This window comes from Eublepharis macularius, chromosome 17 (genome assembly GCF_028583425.1).
Source record: "Eublepharis macularius isolate TG4126 chromosome 17, MPM_Emac_v1.0, whole genome shotgun sequence".
In the NCBI taxonomy this organism is placed as follows: Eukaryota; Metazoa; Chordata; class Lepidosauria; order Squamata; family Eublepharidae; genus Eublepharis; species Eublepharis macularius.
In genome coordinates this window covers 2129022-2141047 of record NC_072806.1, presented here as the reverse complement: position 1 = coordinate 2141047, position 12026 = coordinate 2129022, and the positions used below count along the sequence as shown (strand labels likewise).

Genomic DNA, 12026 nt, shown 5'->3' with positions numbered 1-12026 from the left:
TCACAAAACACACACACATGCACACAGAGAATATGCTACAAGCTTAGAAGATGGGGGTACCAGCAGAATAGCTGTTAGGATATACCAGACTCAAGGTGCCCCAACAGCAAAGTCCCCGTCTTACACAGCAACCCACGCATAGCCATACCACATGGAGCAGGGCTTCAGACCCCGGGCCCAAAGCACTGAGGGCTTTAAACAGACAACACAGAGCTAGATGGACCAACAGCTTGACTTGGAATAAGGCAGCTTTGTACTTAAGAGGCCGGGCTGGGCAGTACAGCGAGGGCAGGTGAAAGTGCCTTTGGGTCCTGTGCTGATGCCCCCCTGCCAGGGTGGGGGCTCTTGCTCAGCTAACATTTCTCCAGCAAGGAGTGGAAGAAGGACTTTGGCAATAGTATTTAGTCCTAAAAGGTATTTCCTTGTGTGGGGCCACCACCCAGCTAGGTCACCACTCCAAAAGGTCACCCGGAAAGGACCCCTGCCTTGGGCTCAGCAAGCACTCAGTCTCTTCCAGTCTAGCTGGGGGATGGAGTAGGAATTGAAGGTGGGGAGAGGAGGCAGTGCAGGAGGCAGAGGGGAGGAAGGTGCAAGCGGTGGGAGGCTTGGGGTGCCCCTGAAGCACACGAGTCAGTGGGAGGATGGAGCGTGGGCCACACAGCTTTACCAGCCTCTCAAAGCCTGAGCCAGGTGGTCAGACGAGGGGTGTATTCTGTCCCCCCCCCCCACACACACACACACTGTGGGGAATGGCTCACGCAGGGGCTGTTAATGTGCTGTTTTTGCCCCTTGTGTGGAAACAGAGACAACCCAGAAGCCACCCAGCAGGTGAACGACCTCATCATCGGCAAGGTGTCAGCTGCTCTGAAGGGCCACTGGGCAAATCCTGACCTGGTGAGGAGGACGAGTGCTTTCTGTGCTTCCGTTGGCGTGGGTCTGTTTTTAAAAAGCTGCCATCCTGGGGGACCAAAGCTCTGGTCCTGGACTAAATGTCCTCCACCCACTTGGCTGTGCACTGTCTGGGACAGGTTTCGAATTGACCTTTGCCTTGGGGCCCCTGCAAGCGTGGCAAAGGGGGAAGAGCCAAGGAGGAACCCTCCGGCCTGACCCGTCTCTCTGCCCTTGCTTTGCAGGCCAGCAGCCTCCAGTACGAAATGCTGCTGCTGACCGATTCCATCTCCAAAGAAGACAGCTGCTGGGAGCTGCGGCTGCGCTGTGGTGAGTGGAAGGGGCCGTGGCCGACCAGGCAAGCGGCAGCGTTTGCTGGCATTTCCAGCCACGGGGTCATCCTTTGCAGAGGTGGGGGAGTGAGACCCTGGCATAAAGCAGACCCCTGTGCTGGGGGAGGGATCATAGCTCAGTCACTTGGCACGGCTCGATGTTAGAGCCCGTGCATTGTGTGCAGAAGGTCCGTGTCCCTGGCACCTCTCGGGTAGGGAAAGATTCTTCTCCGTCTCAGACCCCAGAGAGCTGTGGCCGGTAGGAGTGGGCCAGGCTCAGCTCATGGGGCCATGCTGGTGTGACAGGATCAGGTTGCCGGATACATTCACTGCTTGTCATCAAGACTGCCCAGGGATAGGCACTGATGCCCAGTTAAGTGCAGAGCCCGTCTCAAGGTGGCAGTGGGATGATTTAGGTAGTAAGCACTGAGTTTTTCCCTTCCAGCCTTCAGCCCTCGAGGGTATTTTTCCAATAGAGGAAAGAGGGAAACTGAAGCTCTTAGTCTAAGGAAGGGGGTGAGCTCCCCTCCCCTCTAGTTTTGCATCTAAAGGGTCAGCAAGGTCTTGCAAACAGGTAGTAGCAAAAAGGAAAAGAGGCCTCCCTTTTGGTGGCTGGTGTGAGTTGAAGGCCCGGTGATCCCGCTGAAGGCTTTCCTTCCAGCTCCTGCCACAGCTGGTGTGAGAGTTTGGGGCGGTTCTCTGTTCCGCCTTAGTTTTGTCTGCTGTTCTCTTCCAGCTCTCAGTCTTTTCCTGATGGCCGTAAACATTAAGACGCCAGTTGTGGTTGAGAACATCACTCTGATGTGCCTGCGCATTCTGCAGAAATTGATCAAGCCGCCTTCCCCAACCAGCAAGAAGAACAAGGTAGCCTGCGCTTATCCTTTGGGGCTCTGCACCTTTCCTTGGGTTTGTGTGTCCTCCATCTTTAGAAAGTGTTTGCAGTTTTGTGCCTTTCTGGTTATGAATGCTGTTTGAGTCTGCTGGGTTATTTCAGAGGTGGGGGCAGGAAATGTCTGCAATATTGACTCATCTGTGAAACTTAGCCCAGTTCTCTGTATGCTGATTTAGAAGGAAGTCCCACTTCTGAATGCAGGACTTACTCCCAAGGAAAACTCTGCAGAATTGCAGGCTCCGTGTCAGTTTTTTAAATTGTCCTATCAAAAATCCAAATCTCAGAATTTTCTTTTCCTTGTGGTTCTATTTTTAACACACAAGATTTGGTGGAGGTAGCCTGTTCCCTGGAGTTTGAGTTATTTACTCTTTCTTGCTGCTAGTTTTTCTTTTTTTAGTGCTGGATTCTCCTCCCTCCCCTCCCTTGCGCTCATTAGTCCTTTGTAGGTTGGCTGTCTTTTGTCTTTTGCAGGTTTATTTTGTGGTTTAAACTGCATTTTAAATGTGTATCACCTTCTTGTGGTGGTCAGGAGCTCAATGACCTGGTGGATTGATAGGACTCTAGATCCATTAGGGGCTGCGTTGACTAGGCGACGTGGGTAACTAGAGTGCAAGTGAGAGGGGCGGGCAGCGTGTTTTGCTTGAGGCTGCCATAGGTGCTCCCTTTGCTTCCTAGGACATCCCCGCTGACTCCCTCACCACTGTCAAGCCATACAGCAATGAAATCCATGCTCAGGCCCAGCTGTGGCTCAAGAGGGAGCCCAGAGCGTCCTACGAGGCTTGGAAGAAATGTCTCCCTGCCAGAGGTACGGGCTGGGCTTCTTGGTTAGTCTGGGCACAGGTTCACCCCGGGAGGGGAGGGGAGGGGAGTCTGCTTCCTTGTCTTGGCTCACCCGTTTTGACTGGGTTTCATTTTATGTTGGCCGTAGCTCCTTCCCAGCGCAGGCTTCTCTGTTCTACAAGGCTCCATTGCAGCCCCTGAGCCTGACCCCCCTGCTCTGCTTTCATCAGAACCACCCAAACTAGCAACGAGAGCGGGTTTTCTGGATTTCATGGGCTCCAGCTCCTTCACCCTCAGAACCTTTGTGCCATACTCGTCTCTCTCTCTTTTTTTTAAACACTGACATTCTTATTAACCTGGTCCAGAATACTGGATCAAGTCCTTTCCTCCTCTCTTGGTGTTCAACCTTCTGCTATAACTCTCTCCCTGACTTCAGGCATTGATGCGAATGGGAAGTCTCCCACCCGGCTGGAGCTTCGTCAGCTTTACTTGGCGGAGAAGTACACCTGGAAGTGGAAGCAGTTCATGAGCCGGCGGGGGAAGAGGACCTGCCCCCTGGACCTGAAGCTGGGCCACAACAATTGGCTGCGCCGGGTGAGGCGAGATCTCTCTCCACAGTTCTGCAGAGGCCAGCTTGGGCCGAGTGCCTCTCCCGTGCTCTTCCTGTCTGATAAATGGGTTTGGGGGGGGAGGGGGAAATAGTTATACCCTGCTTTTGGGCAACCCGCTCTTCCCTGCCCCAATCTCAGAATACTCATTTTTTAACAAGGTGAAATCATCAGACAGGTGGGGTGTGGAGGCTGGTTTCCCCGTGCTGTGGCAGATGCGCTGTGCCGTTACCCTTCCTGGACGGATGGCGTAGCGCTGCTTTCCTAGTGCAGTCTGTGCAGCCCCCTCCTGACCTCTCGGCTTCTGTCTCCTCTTAGGTCTTGTTCACTCCGGCAACGCAAGCCGCCAGGCAGGCCGCCTGCACCATCGTGGAGGCTCTGGCGACCATCCCCAGCCGCAGGCAGCAAGTCCTTGATCTGCTCACCAGGTGTGGCACTGCCGTGTGCTTCCTGTCCTTGAGGGCCATGTTGCAGGCAGTCCCCTAAGAAGGATTATGGATGACGCGTGGCTGGCCCTTGCTTTGCGTGTCCCCCAAGAAATGGAGTCTGTCTCACTCCTGGTAGCGCCTTCCCTGCAGTGAAAGGCAGCAGATCGGCAGGAGCCAACCCAGTGGGCCAACCCAGTGTAGACAGGCCATATTCTTCTTGTGTGAATCCTAGAGATCTGTGGGTCTGAGGTAGAGAAGAGAGTTCATTGCAGAGATAAAATACCCACACGGGTCACTCCAACTCATAATTCAACCCCCCCCCCTCCCCCCAGTTAATTACACCCCTTCCCCAAGATCCAGATGCCGGATGAAGTGGACTGTTCTCCAGGAGCCCCTCTGGGCTTGGCTGAAGGAAATGCTCTCCTTCCCTGTCCCTGAACCAGATTCTTCCCTGCCTGGCTGTCTGGCAGTTACGGTTACCTAAAATGCATCCCGACTGGCAGCCTGTGCATTGGTACAGGGCCTGTACTTAGCAGCTTTCAGAATGAGAAGAGGCAGGGACAGGAGAGAGGAAAAACTTCAGAAAGGCAATTCTGTCAGGCTTGTTTGAACAGAGTCAAAGAGGGGTGACTCTTCACTGTATCCCATTTATGAACAATAGCAAAGCTTGCGGTAAGTGAAGACAGCAGTTTGCAAGCTTTTCTTCACATTTTCACAGAGCTGTTGGGCGTTGCAAAGCGTTCTGGGATACGCTCTAAGACCTCCTTTGGTTTGCCTTGGGCAGCTCTGCACGGACAGAGAATACAGCTTAGGGCATTCTCAGTGCTGCAGAGGAAGGTCAGCCAGGGTGGGCCAGAGGTCTGTCTGCTGTCCTTGTCAGTCCCCTGGTCTCTGGAGAAGCTCCCCCAGCAACAGCACAGGGCCTTCTGAAGAGGAGCCCTGCCTTTGGCTCCCGCGTGGCTCTTCGGGCGTGGCGGGGTGCGCGCCCCCCCTCTCTGCGTGTGCTGGGACATGCTGGCAGCAGTCCTCTTTGCAAAGAACTTGCCTCCCCCCTTCCTCCCTGCCCTCCCTTTAGTTACCTGGACGAGTTGAGTGTTGCCGGAGAGTGTGCCGCAGAGTACCTGGCGCTCTACCAGAAGCTCATCAAGCCTGCCCGCTGGAAGGTCTACCTGGCAGCCAGAGGGGTCCTGCCCTACGTGGGCAACCTGATTACAAAGGTATGGCTTTGTTTTCTGTCTTGTGGCTGGTACAGAAAAAGTGTGACACTTGCACCCAACGTGCCCTCACCCAGTGCAGAGCTCCACACAAACTCCTGAGTGCAAGTGTCTGTTTACATAGAGCTCTGATGGGGGGGGGGCGGTGCTGGGGTGCACAGCCCAGTCAGGGAATTGTGACCCTTGGACAGTGGTCAGGTGGGCCACTCTTTGCTTATTGGGTCCATTCAGTCCCAGCCAGTGCAAAGAGCTGGACAGAAGTGGCAGGCGTGGACAGAGCCTCCCCCCCCCCCCCAACCAGGGCTTTCTGCAGCCCTTCAAGGGGACTAAAAAGCCTCAACCCATTCTGCAAGTGTGGCACGTGTGTGTGTGTGTGTGTGTGTGAGAGAGAGAGAGAGAGAGAGAGAGAACTGTTTAAAGCCACTAGGTGTGTTCGTGAGCCGACCCAGGGGGTGTCCTGGCTTGTGTCTGAGCCACTCTGTCGCACCAGCTCACAGAATCACAGAGTTGGAAGGAGCCATATACAGACCTTCTAGTCCAACCCCCTGCCCAATGCGGGAGCTCTTCTCTTTCTATGATTCTTGTTGTTGTTCGTAGGAAATAGCCCGTCTTCTTGCCCTGGAGGAAGCCACGCTCAGCACTGATCTGCAGCAGGGATATGCTTTGAAGAGCATCACAGGTATGTCGTGCACCCGTCCTTGGCCTTCCCTCTGGACCCTGGTCTTGAGCCCTCGGGGGCCCAGATCCCAAAGTGAGCGTTCTCTTGCTTGCTTCCCAGGCCTCCTCTCCTCCTTTGTGGAAGTCGAGTCCATCAAGCGGCACTTCAAGAGCCGGCTGGTGGGGACGGTGCTGAACGGCTACCTGTGCCTGAGGAAGCTGGTGGTGCAGCGGACAAAGCTGATCGACGAGACCCAGGACATGCTGCTTGAGATGCTGGAGGACATGACGACAGGTAGCGGGAAGCAAGGCCACCGGAATCCCCCTGAGGCTTCCCTGTCATGCAGGGGGTGGCAGAAAGTGGCCCTCGAGGAGCAGGCAGTCGGCAAGAAAACCTAGGCAGCCCCCGAGAGTTTTAACTGTTTAGCAGTAGTGGTGTCCTTCTCAGATGTGAAGTTCCTTGCTGGAAGGCACACAGCCCTCCCTGCGAGGTGGGTTGTGGCTCCTGTGCTACAGACAGGGACCTGAAGTGGGGAGAGCCTGTAGTTAAGCTGCAAGTCGAACTGGGGGCTTCCAGATTCCCAGCTCGCACTCAGTACATGCTTTGAGTGGCGAACTGCTGCGCCTTCTGCCACCGAAACGTGTGTCTGTTAGGCTTGCTTTGCGCATGCAAGAGATGGAGGTCGTAGGAAGGACTGCACCCCTTCAGAAAACAGGCGGAGGGTCCTGCTTTGTAATGTTCCCCTGTGTTTGAAACTGTCTGCAAATAGAAAAGCAGCGGAGCTAGCAAAGGGGGGGGGGTAGAACCTTTGCCCTGGTGCTGCCCGTTTTTTAACGAGGGAAGTGTTTAATGCCAGGGAGCAATTCCGACTTGGAATCCACCTTCCGCAGGCTGATGTGGTGCAGCCCCTCCCGCCCCCTCCTCCTCCTCCTCCTCCTCCTCCTCCATGGGTGAACCAGGCCTTCCTGAGAAATAGGGACGGGGGGGGGGAATGGGAAAGGGACGCAAGGTTTATTCTGTGGCCCAAGTTCCTTCTGGTCACAGCATTACTGACTAGCGACAGGTTCAAGTAGTGAGTTGAGCTTCGTAACATTGATCTCTTCGGTAGCACGTGCCCATCAGTGCTATGAAATTCATCACACTTGAGCCGTGGCGATGGCCTGGAAAACAGATTGTGTGTGTGTCTGCAATGTACACGGGAGTTCTTGCCTTCTAGCACTGTAGATTCTTTCATGAAAATCTTTATGCTGCATACCGGAAAAGCTGCTTGTCCCTGTGAAACTGAACTCCGCTCTTCTTTCTTGGCAGGGACAGAATCGGAAACAAAGGCGTTCATGGCCGTCTGCATCGAAACAGCCAAGCGTTACAGCCTGGACGACTATCGGACGCCTGTCTTTATTTTTGAGAGACTTTGCAGTATTATCTATCCGGTACGGAGCTGACCTTTTCCGGTGGGAAGGGGGCTGTTGTGGACAGGCCAGTCAAAGAGCCGAGAGGGACACAAAGGCAGCTTTGTAACTCATTGGCTAGGTGGTGTTTTCTGTGGTCCGGGGGCACACCAAAACCTTCAAGTAAAGAAGTGCTGGACGTTAAACCGAGTAAAAATAGTATCCCAATCAACTCCTACTCATTTAATGCATTGTTTCCCAAACTTCTGGTAGCTGAGAGAGTTTTTTTTGGAATAACATTTGAATTAGCTGCCCTCAGGGGAGCCCCCGTCCAGCGTGCCTGTGTGGATCGCTGCTGTGGATGGGAAGGCAGCCAGGCCAACCCAGAATGGTTCCTTGTGCATAGAGGTGATAGGATTCCAAAGTGGGCATCGGGAGTTTCTGCATTTGGAGAGACCAAACAATCAGTTCACACCTGGTGCGGAGAAGCGACAGGTTTACCCTTCCCTGCTATGTAGGAAAGGAGGCCAAGCCAGAACAGCGGCCCATTCAGAGGGGCAGTGTGCACCCTCCTCCGTGGCAGGGTGTTTTAAGTTCACGGGACCTCTGAATTCTTCTTCCACGTTCCTTACGCTTCAGGAGGAGAACGAGGTGACCGAGTTCTTTGTCACGCTGGAGAAGGACCCGCAGCAGGAGGATTTCCTGCAGGGCAGGATGCCCGGAAACCCCTACAGCAGCAACGAGCCCGGCATCGGGCCTCTGATGAGGGACATCAAGAACAAGATCTGTCAGGACTGTGACCTGGTGGCTCTGCTGGAGGACGACAGCGGGATGGAGGTGAGGAGGGAGAGCGGACAGGCTCCCACGCAGAGGGCGGGGGGGGCGGGGGGGAGGCGGTCTGAGAAACCGCAGCGTTCCGCTGGCGGGGAGTCTCTTCTTCCTCATTCCTTGGAAGCGTATCAAGAGATGCTTTCCCGTAAGTTGGGCCACTAGTCCAGCCAGCCCAGTGCTGTCCCTGCTTCAGTGCTGGCAACTCTCTGGGGCCTTTGGCTGTGCAGGCTCTTGCCTAGTACCTCCAGGCAGAGATTCTTGGAGAGTCCTGGAGCAGAACCTGGGCCCTCCTGTGTGTGAAGCAGGGCCTCTCCCACCGAGCTCTGCCTTCTCCCTGAAGCGTATTGCGTGGAGTTGACTCTGTTGCCACATCGTGAGGAGAAAGGCGCTCTGCCTGTGCTCAGAGGCATTCTGCCGTTGCTTCATGTGTTCACAGGCTGGGGCCTGGAATTCAAATGGGACGCCTAGGCTGGACTCAGAGATCTTTACAGGCCCTTCTGAGAGACAGGACATTGCCCTGCTGGGGCCAGGGGTGGCGGGGGACGACAACAGGGTGGCTTTGGGGTTCCAAGGATTGGTAGTCCCGTCCCCCCCCCCCCGTCCCCCAAGCGTGTTTGCCCATATCCATGAATTGGGAAGGGGATGCTGGACCTGGGCGGAAGCCCCGCCTCCTCCGGGGCCAAATCACTCTCCCGGTCGGGGACTGGAACACCCTCCCCCAGCGGGTCTTTTGTCCATTTGTGTGAAAGGCAGCCCTAGACGGAGAGGGCCCACGTGGCCCCGCCTCCCACTGCCGCCGGTCATGGTTTTTTCTCTCTTGTTTTTCCAGCTTTTGGTGAACAACAAGATCATCAGCCTGGATCTCCCCGTGGCTGAAGTGTACAAGAAAGTCTGGTGTCCAACCAATGAGGTATTGGGTGTGACCTCTCTGCCTTCTGTCTCTGGGCTGCTCCCACCCGCCTCTCTCTCCCCCCCCCCTTCAAATAGAGTGGGATGTGTGGATCCAGTCCTCCGAGGAGCTTTCCTCCGGCTGCAGGGTGGTGGATGGCTTCAGGCTTTGCTCAGTGGAGTGGTGGGATAGGAGCAGGATAGGACCCAGCCCAGGGACTCAGGCTAGAACGGCAATAAGTACAAAATTCTTCTGGCTGTCCGCACATGCGCAGAAATTCTTTGCCCAGCCTCTTTTTATCAATAGATTTCTTCTGTCTCTCTCTCTTGTGTCTGAGGGACCCGTAGCTACATTTGCATGTTCAGCCGCTGTCTTTCAAAGCCAATTTCACGCTTGCTGCTCGTGCTGGCTGGATCAGGGTGTACAGCTGTGGAGCAGGCTGGCAAAGCTTTGATCCTGATGGGCAGGCAGGCAGAAGAGCTGGCACGGAAGCCCTCGCTGGCTGGCACGCATCATCAGCATCGACACAGCCTGCTTGCTGGTGCCCAGACGGGACCTGGTGTTCACTCCAGGAAGGATGTTTAGCAGCTGATCAAGGGGCGTGTTTTGTGAATGGCCCGATAAGGCCTTAGCTGTTGAGCATGAGAGACGGGAAGCTCCTCATCCCCGCAGTGGTGGAGGTAGGCTCGGGAGCAGGAACGAGGAAGGTGCTAAGACGAGATTGTCAATTTTAGGCCAGCTGACTGTCAGGGCTTCCGCCAATAACACAAAATGTATGGAAATTATGGAAGTGATACATAATTTAAGATTCAAGTAGAAAAAAGGCCGGCGGTGTGTGACAGCTAGCAAATGCAAAATAGCAGAACGTTTTTGAAAGCAAAGATTTTTTTTTAAATATCCTGAAAAGGGAGTGACGGGGTGGGGGGATTTTGTAAGTATTTGATGGTTTTGCTTGCCTATTAGTGCCAACGTTGGGTATTATCCTCTAGGAGTGAATATGCTAAAATAACCTTTCCTCATCACCAGGGTTCAAAAGGATCTCGTGTTTTGTCAAGAAGCAGCTGGGAGACTAATACGGGTGTTACGGGATGTTACGGGTTCAAATGGCCTCTGTTTCTGACGCACTGTCAGTTTTTTAACAGAGACCTGCATTTTATATGTCAAAAAGTGATGAAGGACTGACTCTGGTGGGTGGGAGTAGCAATTAATGCTGGGATATTGAATTTTACTCGGGTTTGTTATTCACTGGTGTGTATGGGTGAGGCAGTGCAGGCTATCTTGTGGAAGGGCTTCGCTCTTCGGTTTGTTTTCCATAACAAGCCCTGGTGTTTTGGTCTCAGTTTTCCTGAATATAACTCTGCCAGTAGTAGGCCACTGGAACTTTGGTTTGCACTCTTGCTCCAGCTCTCTAATGTATTCCTGTCTGCATCAGTTTGATACGTGCAGGTACCCCCTTAGTCCTCTCTTCCTGTCTCAAAATGAAGTACTAATGGGTTAATCCATTAAAATCTTTTATCTTTTAAAAAGATTCAGTTGCTCAGTAGATTTCCCGCATCCCGTTTTTTTAGTTCTAACTTTTAAAAATTTGTTTCGTTCTGAATGTGTTCATAAAAACAGTTCAGCTTAAAGAATACAAATTGCAGCGGAATGGAAAGTAAACTGTTACCAGTAATACAAAAATGGATTTGAAAGAATATGGGACCACTTAATAATGGATGAAATAGCAGCACAGCTTGAGACCAAAGGGAGGGAAAGAGACACAAGACATTTTCTTGAGGAGCAGCCCTCAGGGCATGCTTATTGTTACTCTGGGAGCAGGACTTGCAGCGCATGGTTTTGAAGAGAAGCCCTTGGCACCCAAACCGTCAGTGACAGGCACCCTCTTGAGAAGAGGCATTCTCCGTCCTCTCCCAGACAGGAAGGAATCCCTCTTCCAGTTCAGTAGGGACTCGGCAGCGCTCCAAAATCTAGAAAGTAGGCTTGCCCCCTCCCAACAATTTATTCCGGCTGCAAGCATGTGTAAATATAACAGATGGACTACAAGCAACGGTATTAATTGGTTAAATTTTCTGTTCCTGATGGTATTTATGAGCATCCTTTCCCTGGTTACACAGAGTCCAGGTTTAGTAGGTGAGCGGCTCAGGCCACGGACTTGGTGTGTGGTTGATGCTTCCCTGTTCCGGGATAGCGCTGCCAGAATGAGAAGCCGCACGTGCCACTCTGGCCACACGAGGGAGAGCCCGTTTAGGGGTTTGGACTCTCTGGCCAGCACTTCCTTGCACCAGAGCTGGTCCTTTCGGCCAAGAGCCCAGGCCCCAGCAGGAGGCAAGCGTCTGTAGTGGTTTGGGGAACAACGTTTTTATTTACACGGGTTCATGCATGCATACACACATGTGCGCATGCGTCCCATGTTTTACTGTGAAGGGAGATCCCCCAAGTATACGTTAAAGTCCATGGCAAACACTGTCCAACCAGTTTGTGTGGGTGAGAGATCCGGGGGGAGGCCTCTTGCTGCTAGAGGAGAAACCCTGACCTGCCGCATCTGCCTGCGCTTCTTCCTCCCCTCCCCACAGCACTGCGGACTGTTCCTTTGTTTCTAGGAGTTTGGGAAAGTCCAGAGGTTGGGCCCGATCTCAGGCTGTGCTGGGCCGCCTGTTGAATTTCAGCACCTCCCCCCACCCCAGGGTGTGCGGCTGCTTCCGACAGCCGCGTTGGGGAGTTCCTTGGCATTACTGTCAGCAAACCCGCTTTCATCTGTCCCTCGTTTGTGCTCTCCCACCCCTAACACCCGTTCTGGAGCTCTTTCGGTTCCCCAGGAGATAGAGAGATACACAAGAAGCAGCCCTTGGGTTGCTTTGTCTGGTTTCTCGCTCCCCCCCTCTCTTTCCCCAGCTCTTTCTTTGTTTGTCTGCCATTTTACCAGGCCCCCCATAGAGCTAATTGCAGGTCTCTTGCATGGTCTTTGAGCCCCCTTCCCCGGGTTTCCCCTTGGGCTTCCAGAATCTGCTCTGACAGTAAGCAGGGCTTATTCTGCCTTCAGCTTAGCAGCAGCCTGTCTGACAAGCCCCCTGCTCCATCTTCTTACTTCCCCCAAATGTGCTCTCCTTCTCCCAAAGCG

At 53.7% G+C, this 12026-nt stretch overlaps 1 protein-coding gene across 3 annotated transcripts in view; it reads left to right on the top strand.

The window, feature by feature from the left end:
• Nucleotides 1–12026, top strand: part of UBR4 (ubiquitin protein ligase E3 component n-recognin 4) — a 112460-nt gene that overhangs the window by 85811 nt on the left and 14623 nt on the right. For all 3 annotated transcript variants that reach the window (XM_055001526.1, XM_055001524.1, XM_055001525.1), the window contains 12 exons: nucleotides 804–894; nucleotides 1134–1218; nucleotides 1957–2084; nucleotides 2788–2917; nucleotides 3329–3486; nucleotides 3819–3928; nucleotides 5004–5145; nucleotides 5740–5821; nucleotides 5921–6094; nucleotides 7109–7230; nucleotides 7828–8025; nucleotides 8849–8929. In XM_055001526.1, the coding sequence (XP_054857501.1) occupies nucleotides 804–894; nucleotides 1134–1218; nucleotides 1957–2084; nucleotides 2788–2917; nucleotides 3329–3486; nucleotides 3819–3928; nucleotides 5004–5145; nucleotides 5740–5821; nucleotides 5921–6094; nucleotides 7109–7230; nucleotides 7828–8025; nucleotides 8849–8929 (1501 nt within the window). The remainder of the gene's footprint in view (nucleotides 1–803; nucleotides 895–1133; nucleotides 1219–1956; nucleotides 2085–2787; nucleotides 2918–3328; nucleotides 3487–3818; nucleotides 3929–5003; nucleotides 5146–5739; nucleotides 5822–5920; nucleotides 6095–7108; nucleotides 7231–7827; nucleotides 8026–8848; nucleotides 8930–12026) is intronic.